The sequence below is a fragment of the Gopherus evgoodei genome, chromosome 2, assembly GCF_007399415.2.
Source record: "Gopherus evgoodei ecotype Sinaloan lineage chromosome 2, rGopEvg1_v1.p, whole genome shotgun sequence".
NCBI lineage: Eukaryota > Metazoa > Chordata > Testudines > Testudinidae > Gopherus > Gopherus evgoodei.
The window spans coordinates 180,297,876-180,321,424 of record NC_044323.1 but is presented as its reverse complement, the minus strand read 5'-3'; the positions used below and the strand labels follow the sequence as shown (position 1 = coordinate 180,321,424).

The 23,549-nt window shown below is 40.1% G+C and overlaps 1 protein-coding gene across 11 annotated transcripts in view; it reads right to left on the bottom strand.

Moving 5' to 3' along the window:
• The window catches only part of HIVEP1 (HIVEP zinc finger 1), a 203,377-nt gene that overhangs the window by 50,559 nt on the left and 129,269 nt on the right, over positions 1–23,549 (bottom strand). For all 11 annotated transcript variants that reach the window (XM_030552408.1, XM_030552406.1, XM_030552409.1 and 8 more), the window contains one exon: positions 4,542–10,522. In XM_030552408.1, the coding sequence (XP_030408268.1) occupies positions 4,542–10,522 (5,981 nt within the window). The remainder of the gene's footprint in view (positions 1–4,541; positions 10,523–23,549) is intronic.

The window sequence follows — 23,549 nt, the reverse complement described above, 5'->3', positions numbered from 1 at the left end:
TAAATGTAAGTGGGCACATATGACAGCAGCCTCTGTTTAAAAGGACACTTGTCAAAATATTATTCAGAATCTTGTTACTCACTATTTATACGCTAAACTGAAATTATTTTCCAACAGAATTTTCTTTTCTCCATTGTACATGCACACTGGCTTGTTTTTGCAGAGGCTGCTCACGACTGTCCTTTTAAAAAATACAAAAACTAAAGTATAGTGAAAAGCCCATACAAAACTTCGCTTTCCCAAAGAAAATAGCTAAATGTACACAACTAGAAAAAAGGCCAATTTAATGCCTGTCACGACAGTGTCCCTTTAAGTTTTTTGTTTTAATGTAGTAACATTTAAATACATCTCATCTACTATATGAGGGAGACATCTTGAAACAGATATGAGTAAAACCAAAAAAAAAAAAAAAAGAGAAACACTGACTTTGCAATACATAATACAATTCAGTGGCAATATGGATACAGAAACAGCAGTCTGTATTGAAATGCACATTTTTTTGTTGTTAACACAAAGGGTTAAGTCTTCACCCCAGTGAAACTGATGGTAAAATTTCCAGTGACTTCAACAGAGCCAGGATTTCACCCTAATACTTTCCTGCCTTTAGAGGTTTAATAGAATATCCTTACAGCCTCTCTTGCAATTCTGAAGTTATTTTTCTAACCTTACAGTATCTGTCCCCACCTCTGAATATTTTGTATCTTAACCTTCTCTTCAGCACAGAAATACTAGACAGATCCCTTTGGAGCCGCTAAACTGTAGTCTTTGCCACTGAACAGCAACTCTTCTTTCCCTCAGACGGGGGTATGTTTCCTCCATGTCAATTTCAGGCCCAGTTGACCCAGCTTCAAAACCTCACATAGCCACAGCATGAAGAATGTTGTGCTGCCCATACACTGAAGACTAACCCAAAATAATCACTGTTGATCCCCCAAATAATAATTCTGTATGTTCTAGACATTCTTTGCATGATTCTAGACAAACTGATCTCTGGGGCCAATGTTGAAGCCTTACAGCTGTACCCAAAAAAGAAAAAAAACACTGCACAAAACTGGCATCAGGCAAAATGGTAAGGAAAACAAAGAAGAATCTCAAACTGCACTGTACAGTGCACAGTTTTCTTTATAAGATGATACAACTCAATGTGCACATTTCTACATTTTCTTAGTAATTAACCTTTCGGTGCCTGGGACAACAAATTCAGGCAGACTAGATAAATACTGACCCTTGTTGCCAATTTATAATATATTATTGGTATAGCATCAATATAGAAAAATTGTTAGGGTACAGAGTCTGCTTAATCTATTTGCAGAAAGTTACATCAGTTACTAAGAACATCAAATTCAGTGCAAATTAGCATACTGCTCCATTTGTTAGTTTTACAAACACAAATACGTGGCCATTGCAAAACAAGTCTCCTTTCTTCCACATCTTTATAGTACACCAAGGCATTAAAAATGTTATTACCTTGCAGCTTAAAGAGTAGTTAATTTTTAATGATCGCACCTGTTAACTTTTGAGGCAGGGGGGTGGAAGAATGGAGTGGAAATATTCTTAAAGCAAAAACCAACTGAAATCCTTTTGTCAGACAAAAGGGTGACTGTTACCCCCCACACAATGAAAAGGTACATTTTAATTTGTTTTAGTTTGAAAAAAAGTAATTTTATACTCTGATAATGAACATTTGTCAATAGCTTGCTGTCCATGTATCTCTCTGAGGTAGGCAGGCAATTACATTGCTGCTTCTAATGCTGGTGTCCTTGGCATTGCCATTCCAGAGGCTTACCTTACTGCTCAAGGACAAGATAGACTATGCCAGCCAAGATGTGCATTTGGTTACAGGCTTTCTAGAGCAGTAATGTAACAGGGTGCCTTGCCTCTTAAGGGCTGGAAGACCTAGGGCTAGTCAACCCTGATTACTAAAAAGGGTTAGATCATGTCATTCCCTGTAAAGGGCAGCAAGTGGCTGTAGTGAAGGGGGAAGCCTAGGAAATGGCAGGAAGTGAGAAAGGTTTATATGGGGAAAAACCCTGAGACCAGAGGGTCTAGTAGCCAGAGCCAGAAACTTGAGGCTTCAGCCAAGTAGGGCTGGGAGTGACCTGCCAAAGGAGGAAAAGCCCCAGGCAGGAAGTTAACTGGGAGTGAACTGGAGACTGCTGGCAGTAAGCAGGCTCCAGAAGACAGACCTGGGATGAGGGGCAGGAAAAGCCTGAGCGTAACCCAGCAAGAGGGTAAACCTGATGGACTGTGTTTTGGGACTTTCAGCTTGATTCTGGAACTTTCTGCATGTGAATAAACCTGGACCCTAGAGAAAAGGTGGTAAATGGACAAGAAAAGCCCAGCTGCCATTTGTTTAAGAAGCCCTTTGAGTGAGATATTGTTAGCAGGGTACTGCAGAGCCACCCCTGGGCAATAAGGGGTGCATAGGAGGTGCCCAACACACGAACCAACTTGCATATTCTTTTGTGTGTTTTGTGGATTGTTTTTTTTAATAACAAAAACAGGGTAATTAATGGATTGCATGTGGTGATCATCATTCATTTCCAGTTGTCTAGTTTCTGTTAATGTTTTAGTGCGGAAGGAAAAGTTACTCAAATTCACTCAAAACATGCACAGAATATTATATTCTGATAAAGATTCTGATCATGTATGGGAAGCACCAACTGCAATGAGACACTCTTAGAAAAAATTTTTTCAGGACACTCAAAGAAATTTGAGAATAAACTTTAGAGATATAAAATATGTGACATGAGATATTACTATGCACTGCAGCAATATTTTATAAAACATCTACATTGTAGCCAGTTATACTGCCTCTAACTCACTCAATTGTGCCTAAATATTCAAGCACATACAAGACAATGATTTGAAAAGTGTATTGAAGTCCCATTAAATTAAGTAATTTGTACTGTATACTCTGGATTGAAACAGAAATCCTGTACGGGCCCATAATACCTGGCAGCATTCAAAATGCATATATTTCAAAGGAAGGATCCAAACATATTTTAGCTGAAGACATCATATTGTATAATCATATATCATTCTCAGACCTCAATCTTTTTACCTTATTTTGGTGCTCACACAAATGAAATGCTGTAACATTAGTTCTAACTTGGTATTGTGCAGGTAGATATTGTGCAAGCTTTTTTAACAATTCTGAATTTTCATTCTTAACTTATTATTCCAGTTAGCGGCCTCTCTTCAGTTGGAGGCTGTCAAATGCGCTGAATAGTATGAGGGCTTTCTGTTGAGGACATATGAGCCACTGAAGGAGACTGATGCTCTTTTACTGCTGATTCCATGTCAATGGTGTTATTCATATATATGTGGATTACGTATATTATTTTGAACATGTTTTTAACTCTGTAAATTTCATGGATTCTTTGGAACAATATCAATCAATAATATAGAACGGGTAGTGAAAATTTTTAAGAAAGCGGTAACCACATTTTAAATGACATTATCTTGGCAATTGTTTCATCCAAACTATCAAATTGGGGGATTGAGGTGGGAATAGTACTCTCTCTCTCCCTCCCTCCTATCTAAGTTCCTTCTAAATTACACAGCTGCGCAGCAGGCTATAAAGGGACACACAACCACAGGGGCTTGGAGAGGAAGAGGTAGGGGGTGGGTGAGGACTGTGGAGGGGACCAAATTGGGGCTTGCAGGGCTGTCGTGGGCCTTTTCCCCAGCCCTGGAGCTCACTGTTGCCAGCGGAGAGAGGGGGCCACCCTCCCCCGGAGCTTGCTGCTGCGGCAGGGAGAGGGCTGGGGAGAGTCCTCTGGCCCCAACCCTAGGGCAGCCTGCAAGCCAAATGCCTTATCTCCAGCCCCACCCCAGAACCCTCACCCCAATCCCCCGCATGCCAACCTCCTGCCCCAGCCCCGAGCCCCCTCCCACACTCCAAACCTCTCGGCCCCACCCCCGCCACATATCACCTCCATTTTGGTGCATATAATAAAATTCATACTGCACATGGATAAAAAAAATCAGAGGGAACATTGCTTCCCACACACCTTGTTTCAACTAGCAATGATATCAAATGTGTTTGTAGCACACCCATGGATAACTGCTCAATCTGAGAGCACTATTTTACATCAGACAATAATAGTCAATTTAGAGGGTCAAATACCTGCAAACTCTTCATTTACAAACAAAGCTGCTTTTAAATAGACAGGGATAAAGTATTTAAATGGAAGCTATTTTTGGTACACTTTTCTTGCAATTTAAAACTAGCCAAGTGGATTTCTGTTCAAAGACCTGTCTAATTTTAATCCACAAAGAAATTTTTTTTAATGAAAAGTGATAAACCCCTAAGAACAAGTTTCTTCATTGAAATAGTGTAATATCTTTATAGTAGTGCATCCCAGCACAACTATAACACATAAGCACATTATGCATATAATTAATTAGATAGGGGAAAAAATCAAGGCACAATACATTATTAAAAATATAAATGCAGTATGCTTTTTTAAAGCAAGTACTCTATAAACACAAATTTTATCCTTAAAATTAAGATATATTAAATGTACTTTAAGTACCTTGGTTAAGCTGTTCCTCCACTTGCTTGAGTAAACCAATACATCGGATCTGGAATGAGTTGTTATTGCTTGAGTGTATAGTGGTTTTTCAACTTTTTGTTTTGAATTTAGGAGGGAAAGAGCAACCTTTGTTGACAAGCCAAGTGGATTGGGATTGTTGAGACTAATAGTCCAAGTAGAATATGCTGAAGTTTTTTGGTCATTTTGTAGCAGATGTAATGGTTTTCTTTTTAACAGATAACACCATGTAAAATTTGTTGAAGTCTTTAGGCTTGGAAATGACAACCGTTGTGTATCCCCTGCATTTGTCACAGATAGAGTAGTTCCAGGGTTTGCTTGGCCTTGGGTATTAATTTGTGTGCCCTCATTATTAACCCGTGGGGACCAACTTTCTTGACTGTTACCTAAAGCCTTCAGAAGAGAAGTCTGATTATTCACTGCAGACGGTTCAGATGGCTTTTTAACTTCAAAACTTTGAGGTGCAGAAGATGTAAGATTTTCAAATTCTGGTGACTCCTTTATGGTTTCAGAAACTCCAGTTTTAACACTTTCAGATGAATGGTGGTCAGTCACTAGCACATCTGGTGAACTTCTCTGTCTGCTGCTTTTTTCATGTTGTGGAACAACATCAGGCTCTAATAAGAGGCCTTCAAGAGGCTCTATGGTGCAAATCTGTCTCACCAATACTGGCTTCTTTTGCCTATTAGGGTCACTGGCTCGAATGTTCAATGTTTGCATTGATCTCGAATCTGTTGTGCAAGCTGCTCCACTTTCATCTTTAACACGCTTTTGGTGTTTTTCCATGGCAATATCTAAACTATTGGCTGGTGAGAGCATGCGTTTACTTGATGCTGCAGCTTCTTGTTGGGGGAAGAGTCCACTAACTGGTAATTTCTGAATAATATTCAAGGAACTTGGCAAAGGTGAATTTCTGCTTCCAGTCTCAGAAAATGAATGATCAAATATAGATGAGGATTGTAGATTTGGCAAAACTCTCTGATGATCTCTGTGTAATTTTCGCAGTGGAGTTTTCCCTTCAAGAGTTGGCATTGTCACAACATTTGTTTTACAGACAGACTGATTTACCTGATCCTGCGTCACTAAAATTTGGGGAAGAGGTGTAACAGTAGCAAATCCGTAAGATGGAACATTACTATGAACACGAACAGGCACCATAAAAGTTGGGATGTGATGTATTTGACCACTGGAGTTTTCAGGTACCATACGTTTTTGGGGAGGCACTGAATATGGATTAGACATACTGTCAGCTAATTTAGTAGGTATGGATAATGAAGTCCCACTCTGGTTCACATCAATTTGACCTGGAAGAGTGTGGGTTGGGAAAGCACCTGTTATTGGTTTAGAAGAATATGACTTACTTACATGTGCAGCTTTAACTTGAAGCTGATACTTGGGAGCAAAGTAATACTCCTTTTCAACAGACTGACAAGAAAAGGTGTTTGTGTCTGCTTGTTCTCCTGGGGCCAGTACTTTAAGAGAAGTCTGCGAATCTTGTGTTGAGGGCTGCTTTCCCTGATTATGCAAAACAGGACCTAAAGGTTGCTGAACAGAGGGGAGGCTAAGAGGGTTACAGTTCTGAGTTACTGACTGAGATTCATGTAATGGTTTAGAGTAAGTCGGTGAGCGCTGAGAACTTGAAGGAAACTCCACTGAAGTTCTACTAGAGGTCTGCAGCCTGTGAAATGGTACTGTAGACACGTCCGTTGCATGAGCTATTTGAAATGAAGATGAAGATTTAACTTGAGGCAGATGGTTTTCTGGAGCAATATTTAAAGATATTTGTCTTACAAGTGGCCCCCTCCTCCTTTCTAACAGAGGCACATGTCCAGTAACTCCACAGACAGAAGACGACTTTGGAGAGGATCTCTCTACAAGTGGGGTAGGTTTTGATGGAGACATATTTCCACAATCAAAAGATTTACTTCTGTAATCTACAATCTCCATGGATGGTTGTGTGCAGTTAATTTGTTCTGATGCAGCACGTCTCATTTCCCTGCAAGGAGGGTCAGGCACACCAAGTGTATTTGAGCCAGCAGGAATTGTAAGGAATTCTGCTGATTTATTAAGATCTATTTTGGAAGCACTCTCAGTTTTAGAAATGTCTTCTTTATCAAATGAAGCTGAGAAACTAGAGGCATGAGATAAACTACTCTCCCGACTTAAACTTCTAGAAAGCATGGAGTCAAAGCTTGATTCAGCTGAAGAATGCTCAATTTCAGCCAACCGGATCCTTTTCTTCTTCGGTGGCAGTTTTTCTGTTGGCAATTTTGACAGAGTTTCGCTACGCTGGGGCCAATTAAACTTTTCTGTTTTTTCCTGATCACTGAATTGGTTTTCCTGGTCCCTGTCTGGTTCTTCTGTGACCAGTATTTCGGGAACCTGGATGTTATGTTGGCGAACTAGTTTTAATGGCTGCATTACTGCATTTCTTTCATTAGAGACTATTTGACTTTCCTGAAGTTCCACTCTGGGTGCTTCTGCTGACACTGATTGATGATGCTGGGAAGTGTTCAGATGACAGTGCCTTTCCTCTTGAATTACCACTGTGTTCAAAGAATGGTGCTTCACAGTCTTATTAACCTCTTGAAAAGACACTGGTGAAACTCTTTCAAAAGATTCTGATTTCTCAAATGAACTGGGCCTGCTCAATGAATTAGTGTGCTGTATTACTGAAATGCCAGTTCCTTGTCTTTTCAACTCTACCTTTTCTTGTGCAACTGAACTTGTCTGCTTTTTCATAAGTGGAGAGACCTTTGGCTCAGTGGTTTGTTCTGTGCCTCGTGCCACAAGCTGAATTTGAGACCTTTGAAGGGGAATGCTGCCATGCTGTTGTGAATCTACGATTGTTGCATTAGGTTTAGATAAACAGGGAAAATCTCCTGGCTTACTTTGACCTTCTGTACTCTTTGATGGTATCCCAGTATCATTTTGCTGTGGCTCGTCATCATCTCCAACACTTTTCATTTTCCTTCTTTTTCTTATCTGCGGTGTCTGCTCCCAGACACCAGTTGAACTGGCAACTCTGTAGTGAAGAATTTGAGGTTGTGTGGTGCTAGGGACTATCTTATGTTCAGGCTCTCTGATAGCTGCCTTAGTTTTTGGTCCATGCAACTCTGAACAATAAAACTTTTTGTGGTTTTCAAAATTCTCCAGTTTTCTATATCTGTTTCTGCAAGTTTCACACTCAAACATTGTCCCTCGCCCTGGATGTGATTTCTTTACTTTTTCCAAATTTGAAACTTGTGCAAGTGACTTGCTCCTTGGCAATGAGAGTTCATTAGGCAAATTACATCCATGATAACCTTCTTCTACAGATCGTGCTGGTGCAAGAGCATGGCTTTCATTAGTTGAAGAGTCCTCTATTGCTGTCTGTCTAACAAGAGTGCGAGTATGCCCCCCTTGGTGCAGTGGAGTGACAGGTCCCGAAAGAAAGACGTCATCATACAAAGAGCCAATTTTATCATCAAATGATTGACTTCCTCGAATTGGATGAGGAGGCGGTATTAAATTTGCAGGTATAGCTGAATAGCTGGTAGTAGGCATAGAATTACTTCTGGTTATAGGTAAACAGTCAAGGGACGGTACAGACAGAAGAAAAACTTGCTTTGATTTCTCAGTTGGTGTGAAAGGAGACTTTGGTATGTCAGAGCTCGAACTAGTTCTTCTTCCCATCGGTTTTAAATCAAACTGGAAGGAGTCTTTAAATATGTATGACTTTGGTGAGTCTATACTGCCTCTTCTTGAAAGAGATGTTCTTCTTGGTTTCACACTATCTAACTGTTTGTCATCCACTACAGCTTCATTATCTGATATTAACTTTGAGATGCGTTCCTCAAGTGTTTTCGTTGCCATTGGTGGTCGCATTTGACCAGAGAAAAGTAAATGTTTTTCAGCACAAACTGTTTGTACAACAGATGCCACTGTGGCACTTATTCGTGGCACAGAGGACAGATTTTTATTTGGGTCTTTTTCAGAGGTGGGCAATCCCCTGACAAAAGGAGTTGGTGGACTCATTGCTTGATCTGCACTCTCAGAACGTGAAAAGTAACCAGAATCAGTGCTTCCTAAGCTCCTAGGGCTCAAAAGACATTTTCCTTGTTCCTGGGAACAATCAGTTGCCTGTTGTCTTTGTAGCTGTGCATGCACTGTTCCTACAGCAGACCCAAGCTGTTCTTCTAATGGACCCATTTCTATTTTCTGGTGGTGCTTAACATCTGTCTCCTTTAAAGAGACCATGTGTGTTACATTTGATTTTATATTTGTAACTTTAAAATCTCCTTGTCTCTGTGCTGCAGCAAGCTGAGGCGTGGAGTCTGCTACTTCTGGACTATCAGCCCTTAAAGGAGAAACATTCACAGGATGAACTACTACTTTAGGTAAAGCTGCCCTAACTTGTGGTTCTGTGTCATGCAATGAAGAGTCGCCTATTATACAGTTTGGATTGCTTAAAGGAATGGGGCTACCTTTCCGTAACGTTTCAGAATTTGAAATGATTTTCACTATTTGTGCAGGTTCCAGTTCTATGGATCCTTGATCGTCTTGTCTTTCATCAGCAGTGCCTTCATCTTCACTTTCACAACTTTCTTCCACATCTGAATGAATACTAAGTGCTTTGTCTGATTCATGAGATAGGAATAAACCACCAGAGTCCGGTTGTAAGACAAGTCCAAGTTTGATTGCATGTGCATGAGATTTTTTGTGCTTGTATAGATTACTTTTGGTTTTAAATGAAAATCCACATGTCACACAAGGATACGGTCGCTCTCCTGTATGGGACCTGATATGCTTTTGGAGAACACTAGGCTTGGCACAAGCCCTATTGCAATACTCACAAACATATTTTCCTAGTTTTTTAGGCTTCTGGTCTTTCAGAAGATTACATATTTGTTCTACACCATGGTTGACAACTGATGCTATTTGGGCTGAATTATACAGGGGAGCTACAGGAAAGTGTGTTGAATGAGATGGCTTAATTGACAAAGACGAAGATGAACTAGCTACTAGCTGGTTTTGAGGAAAAACCTGAGTCACAGTAGAAGAGGGGGGGTGTACTACAGAAGAGGTTACTGCTATACTGTATATCTGTTGGAGTTTGGGGTTTTCTTTACCCTGCTGATGTACCAGTGATCTAGTGAAACCTGGACACACAACAATCTGTTGATTTTGCTGTCCAGTTTTAGCAATAAATTGTTCTTGTGAATGAGAAATTGACTTGGTCTGTGTTTGTTCACTCTTCCCTGATGTTACCGCTTGCACATCACGTGAAGAACAAGGATAGTAGTGCGATCCAGCTACTAACTCTTGCTGTGATAAAGCAAAATGATTTGGGACACTCATTGTATTGGATGTGAGACTCGAAGAGGCGCTTGTAGTTTTATTTGGTCTCACTTTTTCTATTTGCATCCCACAAGGAGGGCACTCTTGTGCTAAGATGTTCAGTTCAGGCTCCATAGCTTTTAATAAGACATCAAATGCAGTACTTGTACCTGAGGATGAAGTACTACAATCAACAAAAGTAATACATTCATTATTGTCAATCTTTGATTTACTTGACAAGGAATTAGAGAGAGGCTTCTTCGCTGGCAAGTTTAATTGGCTTGTATCACAGTCTTCTGCTGTCCATTTACTCAAATCCAAGGACTTATGTAACAATGAAAGATTTGTCTGCATCCATGTTTCAGATGTGACTGTTTCATCAGTTACCTTGCTACTAAGTGTTTTCCCATTTTGTTTCACACATTGTTTTCTATTTTGTACAGGTAACTGATTCTTTGCTTCTAAGTGTTCCAAAGCATCAGGAAGAATTTTAGATGATGAAGATTCTTCTACATTTTGTTTATGCTTGGCCTGAGGGCGGTTTCTCAAAGGCGATTTTGTTATCTTTTTCAGATGGTTTTCAGTTACAATCTTTTTCCGTTTCACACCTTTAACTGTATCTGAAGTTCCTCTAGTACCAGCCTCTGAGATATGTTAAAACAAAACAGAAAAGGAAATGGTAAATTCACAGAATCTCTGTATGAATTATTATTACAACACAAATACATTATATCATCAAATCAAGGTAATGACATTACAATTTTAACAAATCTAGTAAAACATTTCAACATGTTCTAAAATGCAAATGGAAATGGAAATAGTTTTTCATTCCACTACAAATTATTCAGAATTAACATGTCTGTTTGATAGTCCCATACAACACATGTCTTAACCTGAGCATTAAACTGTCCATCTACCAGAGAATGGCTGGAGACAGTTCCTCCAGAGTGTTCTTCATTTCTAGGGACTGAACCTGCTGAAACCTGCATCTGTTATCTTGGGAAGCAAGAGCTGAATTTTGATTCTGTGACTTATGTTGCTAACACGCTTAAGACCAGCCCCATGTTTCCCACTGCTATCATTTTATCTTCTTAGCTGCAAGACCCCTCTCTCAGCTACTCAGCTAGGCTTCTTTTGAGTAACGTCTCCCTGCTGCATTACGATCAGTTAGCTCTGTTAGCATAAGCAACGATAATAGCACAGATGTTAACTGGGCAATGCTATTTTTACCAACGTATCACCCAACTTTGTTCACTGAGAAAATATGATAGTGTGGTTAAGACACGGGGACTCAGAAAATCCAGGTTCAGTTTCCAGTTCTGCTTCCTATGTGACCTTGAGCAAGTCACTCTGGGTACATCAAGGACTCAGTCTCCCAGCCCAGGTCCACAGACTTGTGCTAATAGGGCTTGTGCTAGTGTGCTAAATAGCCACGTAGATGTTGTGGCTCAGGCTGGAGCCGGTAGGAGGGGGCTCGACAGAGCTATTTTTAGCATGCTAGAGCAAGTCCTGCTAGCACAAGTCTGTGGACCTGAGCTGAGAGGCTTGCTCCCAGATGCAGAGCAGAGACACTCTTTGGAAGAAATCCTGGCTCCATTTAAGTCAATGGAAACATTTTTGTTGAGTTAAATGGGGTGTGGATTTCACAGCTAATCTATCTGTTCCTCAGTTCTCAATCTGTAAAACAGATATTTTCCTAATATTTTCCTGCTTCACTGGAGTGTTGTAAGGATAAATTAAATGTATGTGATGTGCTTAGATATAACTGTGATACAGGCCACACAGAGTACATCCATATGACAAGATGGTGAAAACATTGTATGACAGATGGAGCAATTTCCTGAAATATCCTGTACTACTGCATTAAGTTTTATGTCTTATTGTGGGCCAGGATTGTATGTAACCTATATAGAGGAAAATGTGACAGATGTAAGAACTGGGAGTTCTAAAGATTATACTGCAAATGTGTCAGAAAAGTATGGACTTTGGGGACAAGTGTTAAGTTGGCTTTTGGGGGAATTTTCAGGGAGTGGTGAATACAAAGTCCCCAACTCTGGTTATGCAAAAACCCAGCCATTTAAAGCTATACCTTGAGTACATGGTTATTGTCTGTTGATTACTTGTTACAGAAGGCCAAGATAAAAGGTCCAAGCTATATAAAGAAGCAACTGATCTGCCCAGCCTTTGTTGTGGTTCTGGAGAGAAGACAGTTGTGAACTTGTAACTATGGGAGAAAACCCAGTTCTGGGTTTAACCTACCAGATCCTTATGCTGGTATTAGGGATGACCTCCAGTGTTTGCTCTAATATTTTATGTCCATGTGCGGAATGAATGTTGTTATGTACACCAATATGGAGGTGATGTTTGACATATCACCTTCATATTGGTGCACATAACAAAATTCATGTGGTGGTGGTGGGGCCAAGGGGTTCAGAGTATGGGAGGAGGCTCAGGGCTGGGGCGTAAGCTCTGGGGTGGGGTCTGGGATGAGCGGTTTGGGGTGCAAGCTGCCCCAGGGCTGCGGTGGGGAGAGAGGACTCCCCCTAGCTCTCTCTTGCTGCAGCAACTCAGGGCTGGTGAGAGATGCTTCTCCCCGGCCGCAACAGCTCTGGTGGGGCTGGGCAAGGTCGAGCAAGGGGCTCCTCTCCCTGACAGCTCTGGTGGGTCTGGGGAGAGATGCCTCTCTCCACCTGCCCTTGACAGCCTGCTGCGTGGCCAGGCAGCTTACAGGGCACATCGTTGACCTCTGGTAAGATTTTTTGCATGTGTGTAGCAACTTTTATTGTTAAGTGTTTTCTCTGCAATGTTTTTACCTTAAGAATAAATATGCTTGTTTAGAAGGAGCTGTATGGTAACTTATAACTGTGGGCAACACACTGGTTATAGCCATTGGAGAGACAAAAAAAATGCACAGCCAATGGTCATTTTAGGTAGTCTGGCTGCTGGGGATATCACCATATAAGTAAGGTAGGGAGTTGTTCAGCCTTAAAATCCCCAGTTGGAAGGGAGTGAGATGTGGGTCTCTGCCCAAGAGAGGTGACTGCTAGGAGCAGGAAGCCTAAATTGGGTGCCTTTGGTGGACCACAGAGGAGAAATACAGGTGCAGTTACTCTGAAACTGTGACAAACTAATTGGGTTGGAGGGGTGGACCATAGATATTAATTTTTTGAACATGGCTTTAATTTTTTTTGGCCAGTTAAACCTAAAAATAATGGCTTAAGCTACAAATTTCATTATTCAGACGTACTTGATTATATTGGTTTTCTATGCAAACAAGTACAGAGACTTTTCTGTGTTTGCAAGCTCTAAATTTTTAGTTTTTTAATTAAAAAGACTTTATCAGGTAACAATTTTTTTTAGCCTACCTTATGTTATAAAGGATACTGTAGAATATTAAAACTAACAGGATGTAATTCACTTTTGTTTATACTATGTATTGATTTTATCTCTTTCAGTTTAGACAGTCAAAATATGACCAGTTAGTTACAGTAAGTCCTGTACTACCAGGGAAATGGACCCGATGATTGAATAGGTATTTTCCAGATCTTGACTCTCTGGTTAGGTTAGACAGAGAGATTTATTGCCCCTGAAAACTATGCTTGCTTGTTGATTTGTAAGGTATTACAAAAGTCACTATGCTGGTATATATGAAAATCTGCAAAGAAAATATAAAGAAATTGAGCTATTTAAATAATACACCTCTACCTTGATAGAACGCTGTCCTTGAGAGCCAAAAAAATCTTACTGTGTTATAGGTGAAAGCTATTGAACATGCTTTGATCCACCGGAGTGCGCAACCCCCGCCTCCCCGGAGCACTGCTTTACCACGTTATATCCAAATTTGTGTTATATTGGGTGGCGTTATATTGAGGAAGCGGTGTATTTTTTGATTTATAGCAACTCCTTTTCATTCACAGTAAAATAAGCCTTCATTTTGCCCTTGTTTTAAAATACAAATTATTATAGTGGAACAAATGAAGCACTGAGCAACAGATTTGTTTTTCTATTAGGACTGTCTTCTCCCCTTCCCCCGCCCCCCATCTCCTCCTTTACATTTGGCAACAGACAAGGAACGAAGACACCTTCCTTCATGGTTATTTTTGTGACTGGATTTATCAGTATCGTTTCAGATGAGCTACTACCACAGATAAATGAAATCAGTCAAGTTTAAATGATTTTCCATTTGGTTATTCATGAAACGAAACTAACAAAATTTGAATTATTTAAATATTTAACTATACTTGTTGCTCTATTTAACTAGGCATACACTGGGAATTTCAGGGCTTCCCTGAATAGCAAATGATTTATAATATCAAACAAAGTATAATTTTGTAGCATAGGCATATATTATTCTGTACAGAGCATGCATCAAAACACAGTGTAACATTGCATATATAAAATGAAAATAAGTAGTAATATTTACTCTCTCTACACACACACATGCAACTTGCTGTTATGCACCTTTGTTTACCTCATCTCTGAATCATATTCTAATCTGCTAAATATTTATCTATTCCTAATGCACAAGTGTCCAGAAAATCAACACCACCATCTCATGTAGCATTGTTGACCGGTTATCACAGTAGAAGCTAATAATTGTATATGGGTGCTCTCTCACCCTTGTAAACTTTTACAAATAAACCAGTAGGTCACTAGCCAGAAGATTTTCAAACTGGATGCTGATGCTCGAAGTAAAGGAAAGGTATGAGGAGAGTGGGAGGCAGATGCCCCTCAAAAGGTCCCAGTGAATGGTAGCTTGAGGGGTAGTACTATGGGCTTGTATGCACATGGTGTTATTCAGGAACAACTATTCTTGAGTAACTACATGTAGGGCACTTTTCTGAAATAAGGGTCCACTCCATATCCTTTCTTTAGCTAAGCAGCAACAAAGTACTCTTATTCCGGGATATACAGACAGGCGAAGAATTTTTACAATTAACACCCCATTGAGATGAATGGTGGCAGTCATACTTCTACTATGGACTAATTCTGCCTCCTCTGTACATTGAGAGTGGCTCTTGCAGAGGCATCAGTCTGCTTCTATTCTGCAGAACGTGGAAAGCACATATGTCATAGATGCTTCCTATATGACATGGAGACCAACAGCTCTGGAGGGGACTGTGATATGCCACAGTGCAATTGAGTACATCCACTAATCATCCTTAGTTGCATGCATCAGGATGATAAGTGACGCAGAGGCAGCTTCAGTCTGAACCTATAACAGCAGAACAGAGTGACTCTGCTGCTCCAGAGTGGTTGGGAGAGAAGGTGAGGAAATAGAATCCCTCTCACTCCATCTCAGAGAAACTCCCCAGCATGTAGCCTGGCTTTTTTAGACTGTGGTGAGGCCAGCATTTGGGTAATAGGCAGTTCACACCCTTGTTTCAGGCTTGATGTCTGCACAGAATGCTTTAGTTTACGGCCAGTTCATATATAGAAGATTTTCTTTCAACCTTAAAGGCTAAAAACATTTTTCTATATAAACAAAAACATGGATTCTGCAGAAAAGGTCATTCTCTCCCATTTGCTAGAGGAAATTTAACCACAATGAGTAGGCAATGGATGTATCAAGTTCCATACTCTTGTAAGGGAAGCACTGCCTCTGGGGGATGTCACTAGAACCTAGTGGCTCTGAACTGTAGAAGTACAGGAGCTCCTGCTGTTCTTGTGCCTGAGACATGGACTCAGATAGGAATCCATTGTAATACATATGTTTGGATAAAAAGTGTATTTAGTGCTTTGTCACAAACAACTAAGTGACATCCAAGATATAACTGCCTTCATTAGGATGTTTTATCGTTTCAATAGTATTGCAATTAACTGAGTCTTACATTGATAAACTGCCATTAATATTACTAATGATGGCTTTTTTTAAGATGCAGCATTTATTGCCAGTTTTTTTTAAGCCGTGGTCAAACAAGCTGAAACAGTTTACATGAGTCAGAGAAAATATTAAGGTAGTTACAAAAACAGAAAAAAAAAGAGGCCCTGCCCGCATTAAAATTTTAGCTGTGATTTTGTAACCCGAAAGAGGCTTAGTCATGTTATCAGGGTGCAAGGAATACAGTTCCATTTATTCACATACTGCAGCTTTTTGTTATCACAACCATACCTCCACACCTATTGTACTGCTTGCATTTATACAAGAAAATCTAGGCAGTTCACAGGTAGCAGAAATGGTAGTGCGCCCATAGAACAAGAACACAGGCCTGGTCTGTACTAAAAAGTTAGGCTGGCCTAGCTATGCTGCTCAAGGGTGTGAAAAATGTACATCCCTGAGCAATGTAATTAAGACAAATTAACCTCAGGTGTAGACACTGCTAAATTGACAGAAGAATTCTTCTGTCGACCTAGGTACATCCTCTTTGGGGAGATGGATTACCTACACCTATGGGAGAACCCATTAACGTAGGTATTGTATACACTTGAAACATTATAGCAGCGCACCTGCAGCGTTTCAAGTGTAGGCAAGCCCAGAATGGAAATAAGCAGCATGAAGAGGAATGTCCAAGTGGCCAAACATGTTGTAGCACAAGGGTAAGGTGTCCTGTCCAAACTGCTACAAACTGTGTACTAAATCAGGAAGACAACCATGTGCTACACTGGTGGGGAGAAATGGTGTTAAATGACTCTGGTTTGAACCATGTTGTGTGAGGACACACATAATATTTAGACCTAACCATGTTAGTAAACAAACAACAAACTTGGTTAAAAGTTAGAGTGGACAGGGTCTTTTAAGACAAGTACAAATGCTTTAACATCTGACCTGTGCCTAGCTTCTATCAGTTCAGTAACTAAGAATCTCAAATTCACTGTGAAAATAATCTCAAGAGTTTTGGAGGGTTACCTATTGCCATATTTTGTAATGACATACTAATATATGGGGACTGTATATTTTTTTGGAGAGGGGATAGGAATGAAGACTGTAGAAATTCTCTCACAAAATGAAAACAACTTGTAGAAATGGTTTATAATTTGTTTCATTCTTCAGCAATCCCTGAAAGTGGGATTTCCATTCTGGAAGAACTTTGAATCATCAGGAATGATGAGTCTGGCTCCTTGTTTTTATTCTTGGCTCTGTCATTGACTCCCTCTGTGATCCTGACTAGGGAAGGTGATAAAATGTACCTCAGATTACCTATCTATAAAATATTGCAACTAAAGCAGTTGCTTAACAATGGTATTATGAACTTTAATTGTTTTTTTAAAGTTTGAGATCCTCTGAAAATAGGCACTACAGAAAAGGGCAAAATATTCATTTTATGCTTACTAATTGCAAAAGCTACAGTATTTTTATTTTTAAAAAGGAATTGCTCCCCTACAGCCAATCTTACCTATATTTTTACTTTCTTCTACCTTTCTGGGTAAATGTTCTTGAGGATATTTCTCTCACAGTTTCAGGGTTTCTGCACATCTATTCTGCCTGTGGACCTTTGAGGGCACCCACTTACTGGTTTCCAGCTCCCTGACATCTCTGGGAAGAGATCCGTGTCTCACTCCTTCCTGACCAAGGTTTTTCCAGCTGCACAGTTCCCTGACTAAACTGTGATATCCACAACAAGCCAGATTACCTAAACAGGCCAGGGTCTGCGCTTTGCTTTCTCTCCAAAGACTATGAACAGTGTAATTGCCAGCTGTTACAAATTCCCCCACAGCACTTTTGGGCACATTTATTCTAAAGATAAAAGTATTACAGAAAAATCATATTAAAAAAATAAAACAACCTGCACATATGCTAAAACGTGTATCAGAAGACTCCCCCCAACTCCATCCGCAGACTCTGGTACGTATTAGTCTTTCAAACCCCACAACTGGATTTTCCCCATTTTTAAATTCAGAACCAGAACTCAGGCTGAGCAGTTCAGCTCAGGCCTTTGATCTCCATGAACAGACAATGAACCACATCCAGGGCTTAACTTCAAAAGGCTGGGTTTTTGCATAAATGGAGGTGGGGAATTTACACTAAACTCCCCCTAGATATTCACACTTATTGAACCAAAAGCCCACTTCTGTCCAGCACATTTTCAGTATAGCCCTTTGAACTCCTAGGCCTCACATTACATCTCCCCCAGAAAGGTTACATATAATCCTGGCCCACAATAATACATAACTTATTGTATTAAGGTTTTTTTGGATATTGCATGAAAATAGTCTTATCTGTCACAAATTCATTATACAACTGTGTAAATTTACAAAAATCTTTACCAAAAAGTAATGCAATGTTTTAGGTCTGATTTGCTTTTAAATTGTAATTACACTTGGGCAAGGCAGATGCAATCAGTCACAGAATGATAACTATCAGCTCCCTCATCAAATCATAAAAGCCTCATCCTTCCAAATCACTGTGCTTCTATAAATGCAAATACCTCCACTGGCTGGTCAAATGCTTCTTGCTCAAATTCTAATCAAATTTCTTAAAACTTTTTTTCATAATCTATCTTGTGGTATGACAGCCATTGCCCACATGTATCTAGATGGTGGGTATACAGAAAGCAGACCTACGGTGCTGTACTGGCTCTCTTTGACTTTTGCTTCCATTCTTTCCCATCAAACCCCATACCAGCTTATCTCTAATGTTTTTCCACTATAATTTTTCCTTGTTTTTTGGTTGGCTTTGCTTTCTTTTCACTTCCCTTTCCTTCTTCCCTGCTCCCCAGTTACTCTCAGAGATGCTAGAACTAGGGATGATGAGGGTGCGGCTGCATCCTCTGGCTTGAAGTACTAACAACCACCAAATACATGGTAAAAGCTTTCAGCACCCCCACTATAAAAATAGTTCAAGCACCTGTGGTTACTCTGCTTCATTCTGCAACCAAATGTGAGCTAGAGACTCTGCCAAGATATCTACGCATTACTTCAGAGACCTGCAATTTGTCGGTTACTCTTTGCTCCTTGCACATGAAGTAGAGCAGTAAAATACAAACAACAACCCAGTAATATAACAAACGTGCCAAACAAAGGAAAAATATAAATTACTTGAATTCTGTCTTCCTTTTTATTCACCCAGGAACCCGATACTGGCTTGAGCTCCACGGCTCTGTGGAAGTAATTCTTAGAGCTGCCTGTCTGAAAGCCTGCTCAAAGCCACGTTATTAAACATCCACTTTCTCTCTCTCGCTCAAAAAAAAGCTGTAGACTTGAATAAAAAAAGAAAGGAATAGAGAGCAGAAGCGAGGCAATACTACTCCAATACTACTCTGTGAAAGTTACCTTTTGGATTCAGTTTTCAGCTTACAGATGAACAGATAGTACATTATTCAGTTTCTAGTATTTTTTGTTTATTCTATAGAAGCATTTTAAAACATTATAAATCCATATACCAGGGCCAACAATTACTCTTAAAATGCATATTTTCTGAAAAAGATTGCACTTAAAGATGTGCAAGCCTCTCAAAAAAGAGAGGCAGGCCGTTGCTAAGGGTCTTCCACAAACTAAAATTAGAAACCCTACGGACCTGGTATTTTAAAATATTCAAAATATTTCTACATTCCTATATGTGATGTCTATTTAATTACAGCAATGATTTCTCTGAGCCTGTTACAAAACAGTTATGAATCATCCCTGTGAGTGTGTTTTCATGACTAAACAACAAAAAACTTGAGTGCTAGATACAGAAAGTAAGTCTAAATGGCGTAAGCCATAGATCTTCATTTAAATTAACAGCAGACTGCTAAAACCTTTTGTTTCTGTAACTGACCAACTTTTTTAACCCTCATACAGCAGACTGGACCTTCAAATAATGACAGAAGTTTTTAAAATATTTTTTTCCTCCAAAGTTGAAAAAAGATTGTAAAGTGTCAATACCTAAATATACATACATACATGAAAATAATTAATGCGGCCAAGACAATATTCTACCCCAATTTAGTCCCTGATTAAACAAAGCACTTAAGCACATGCTTAATTTTAAGCACAAATAGTCCCTGTACACTAAAGCCTACACAGGGGAAAGGCTGGAGCAGTCCTGGGCCATGAAAGCTCTGCCTCTCAGGCACTGCGGAACATGCTTCCAGGAAAAGGAGTGGTAGAAAGAGAGGTCCAGCAGCCTAGGCAGAAGGGAGAAGAGAAGCAATATCCTAGAAGGGCACTGCTTTACTGTAGTAGGAGAAGCAGCTCTTTCCACCCAGGTCCAGCTGTGAGTCTCTCTCCTGTCCTTTGAGACATTGCCCAAGAGGTAGTGAGAACTACATGCAGGGGCATCAGAGGGTCGCCTGTTTTAGCCCTGAGACTCGGAGGTTTGAAGCAAAGGACTACAAGTGAACAGCAGCCATGTCCCAAACAGCCATCTGGTGTGATAGGAAGGGCCCAGAGAAAGGTGAGCAGGCGGTGGGCCTAACGTAAGCTATCCCACGCTATCACACTTTCAAAGGCCCTGGGTGGACCCAGGTTCCCTTACACACCGCAGATTCTCCTATACCTAGTCCTAGGATGGCAGGACTAGGGGGTTACTGACAAGTAGGCTGATCCAGCTGAACCCCATTCAGAGGGTTCAGGACAGATTGAAGAAAAAAGGACTGGAGCAGCAAGCAAGCCCTGACCACTAGGCCTGTTGACTGAAAAGAGAACCCAGCACAGTCCCCTTAAAGTCAATAGACAAACTTTTAAAATACAACTAATGGTTTTGGGTTTTGGGTTTGGCCAAACTTGAAATACTTGAAAGGGGCCTGATTTTTTTCAGATGGAGGGTGCTCAGTACTTTCTGAAAATCAGGCCCCTTTTAAACATTTTAAGTTGGGTACCCAGCCAAAATCAGTCGTTCTTTTTAAAATCTTGGCCAATGGGCTTTAAAAAGCCAAGCATGTGCTTAATTGCTTTGCTGACCAGGATCTTAAGATTATTTTTTCTTCATTAGGTGAATGAAACCTTAAGAGCCAAGTGATCTGCTCTTATATAAATCACAATTGGAAATAAGTCAATAAAATAAAATCCATCATTTCGACATTCAAAAGGATCAAATACACTGAGTAGAAACCTGATCTAATGCCTACTAAAGCTTATGAATTTTTCCATTTACCTCAGTGACCATTATATCAGCACTCTAAGACTTGCTTCTTCTACACACAGTTTTTGTACCGGTATTACACCTCTACCCCGATATAACGCGACCTGATATAACATGAATTCGGATATAACACGGTAAAGCAGCGCTCCAGGAGGCGGGGCTGCGCACTCTGGCGGATCAAAGCAAGTTTGATATAACGTGGTTTCACCTATAACGCAGTAAGATTTTTTGGCTCCCAAGGACAGCGTTATATTGGGGTAGAGGTGTACTTTTGGTTAGGAGTGTGAATTTTTTTAAAAAAATCAATATAGTTACGCAGGTACCACTTTTAGTGTGGGTACAATGATACCATGCTGGATGAGCTTATTCCTTTTCTGTTATGGGAATACGCTGTACAGGTATAAGCAACTCCATAAGGTATAGTTGCATTCATGGTTGGTGAGTGCATTGTAGTGCAAGAACTGTGCTGGTGCAGTTAAAGCAGTCCACATATAAAAGTTGTACAAGCCTTTAGTCTTTGAACCTCAAAACACTTACACATGTGCATAACTTCACGCATGAGTAGTTTCATTGACTTCAATGGGACTGTTCATTTATCTAAAGTTATGCACAATTTTAAGTATTTACAAGATCAGATTTACAAGAATCAAGTATGGCTGTGAAGTTTTCTGTATGTAAAACATACTAATACAAACTGCACTAAAAAAATCACGTTAACTGAGTGAGGTTTAATGGCCAAAGACAGAAGGTCAGACTAGATGATCTAATAATCCTTTCTGGCCTTAAACTCTCCGAATCTATACATAGAGTCTCTTGAAATAAACTACAGACATTCTATATTTTAAAGTTACTGCTGCAAAGTCGGAAAGCCCAATATGCCAGGAAAATACGTATAGAGTTGAAGAACTTCTAAATAGTTTAAAACGTTCTGGGGTACTTGCAGTATCCGAACAGAGGTCTCCATCTTGTTCAAAAATCTTAACCACAACATATACCCATGAGATCTTCACTTAACCATGAAAGTGGCAACACAGAGGAAAACATTCCCTGTGAATTCTCCCTTTTCCTTTATTTTCAGCTGCCTCTTATTCCCTGTTCTTTTTCCCAACTCCCACCACCAATCAAATTACAATTACATGCACTCTGCCCACCTCCTCTTAGCCATGACAACACAGAAACAAAAGTAAACAGTGGTCGAAAGTGATACTGACAATTTTCTCTCTGTTCTACAAGACATCCCAGAGGCAGTGCAATGTTGCTAGTATCATAATCTTATCTCCTTACAGCTAAATCCAGTCTTTTGCAAAACGTACTTTTTGAATGACTAAGGTCTTACACATTTCATCAAGAAATGACCATGCTTGTCAGTTTTTTAGACTGATATATTTTTCAACTCAATAACCCGTAGTTAAGAAGACCCAAACATTGTGGATTCTGTACTTAATATATATTGTGACCTACAGCATTTTAAAGAACTTAATTCTAATAATTAATATTCGTGAATGATTGTTTTAAAATTAAATAAAAAATGGGAGTCAGGGGAAGGAAGAATAGTTATTTCTCATCTTTTAATCGTATTTTACTATGGACAGAGTCTGACTTCAACGATTTTACCTCACATTTTAGCAGACACAAAAGAGAAAATAATTGGAGAGACAGCAATATAAATGATCTGAAACCTTCTTGTCACAGCCCAGTCACAATAGCTGTAGCACTTAAACATACACTGAAGCCAGAAGGAGAAAGTAATTTATTGGCAATAACAAAACTAGACCAGAAAAAGTACTCAATCAAGACAACTGGAAGTTTAAATATTATATCTAGGAATCAACAATTTGTACAACTTGGATGAACAATCAGGGAGAGTGAGATGTTTGACAGTTTATATGAATTTGAGATATTTCATCAGCAAGGGGAGATAGGATCAACCTTAGCAAACCAGTAATATCACAGCATAAGGCAGGGAAGATCCCAAAGGCATAATGCCTGGACTTATCAGAAAGTTCCTCTGTGATACAATCTCTTCCCAGAAATAGGAGTCAGTTAAGACAGTGAATTTTGCCTTAAATTTTGCCTTAAATCAGGCCACGGCTACACTAGAGAGTTGCAGCGCTGGTGAGGGGGTTACAGCGCTGCAACTTAGGATGTGGCCACACTTGCAAAGCACGGCCAGCGCTGCAACTCCCTGGTTGCAGCGCTGGTTGTACACCCGGTCGAGCCTCGGGTGTAGGGATTCCAGCGCTGGTGATCCAGTGCTGGTCAGCAAGTGTGGATGCCCACCAGCGCTTTTATTGACCTCCGGGGTATAAGGAGGTATCCCAGAATTCCTGTCCACAACAAACCGGAAGAAAGGGAGAGCTCGGAGTTCAGCCAAACTGCTTATTTAAAAAACAAACACAGCTCCTGTTTGCTGAGCGAGCAGAGGCAGGCAGGGGAATTACTTTGGAATGTTCACGGCTGTTTGCTTGAAGAGAGAAACAGCACGCTCACACGGCAGAGGAGGAGGGGGAAGTCTATATTGAGCAGTTGCTGATCTGGTCTGACGGGTATTTAGAAGTACATAATTTGCATTTAGTGAATGACAGAGGAGTGGGGGAAGGGACTTAGAACTTTTAAAATGATTGAAGGTAGGCACTGTGTGTCTTCCAGTCCTTAGAACTTGCAAGGCA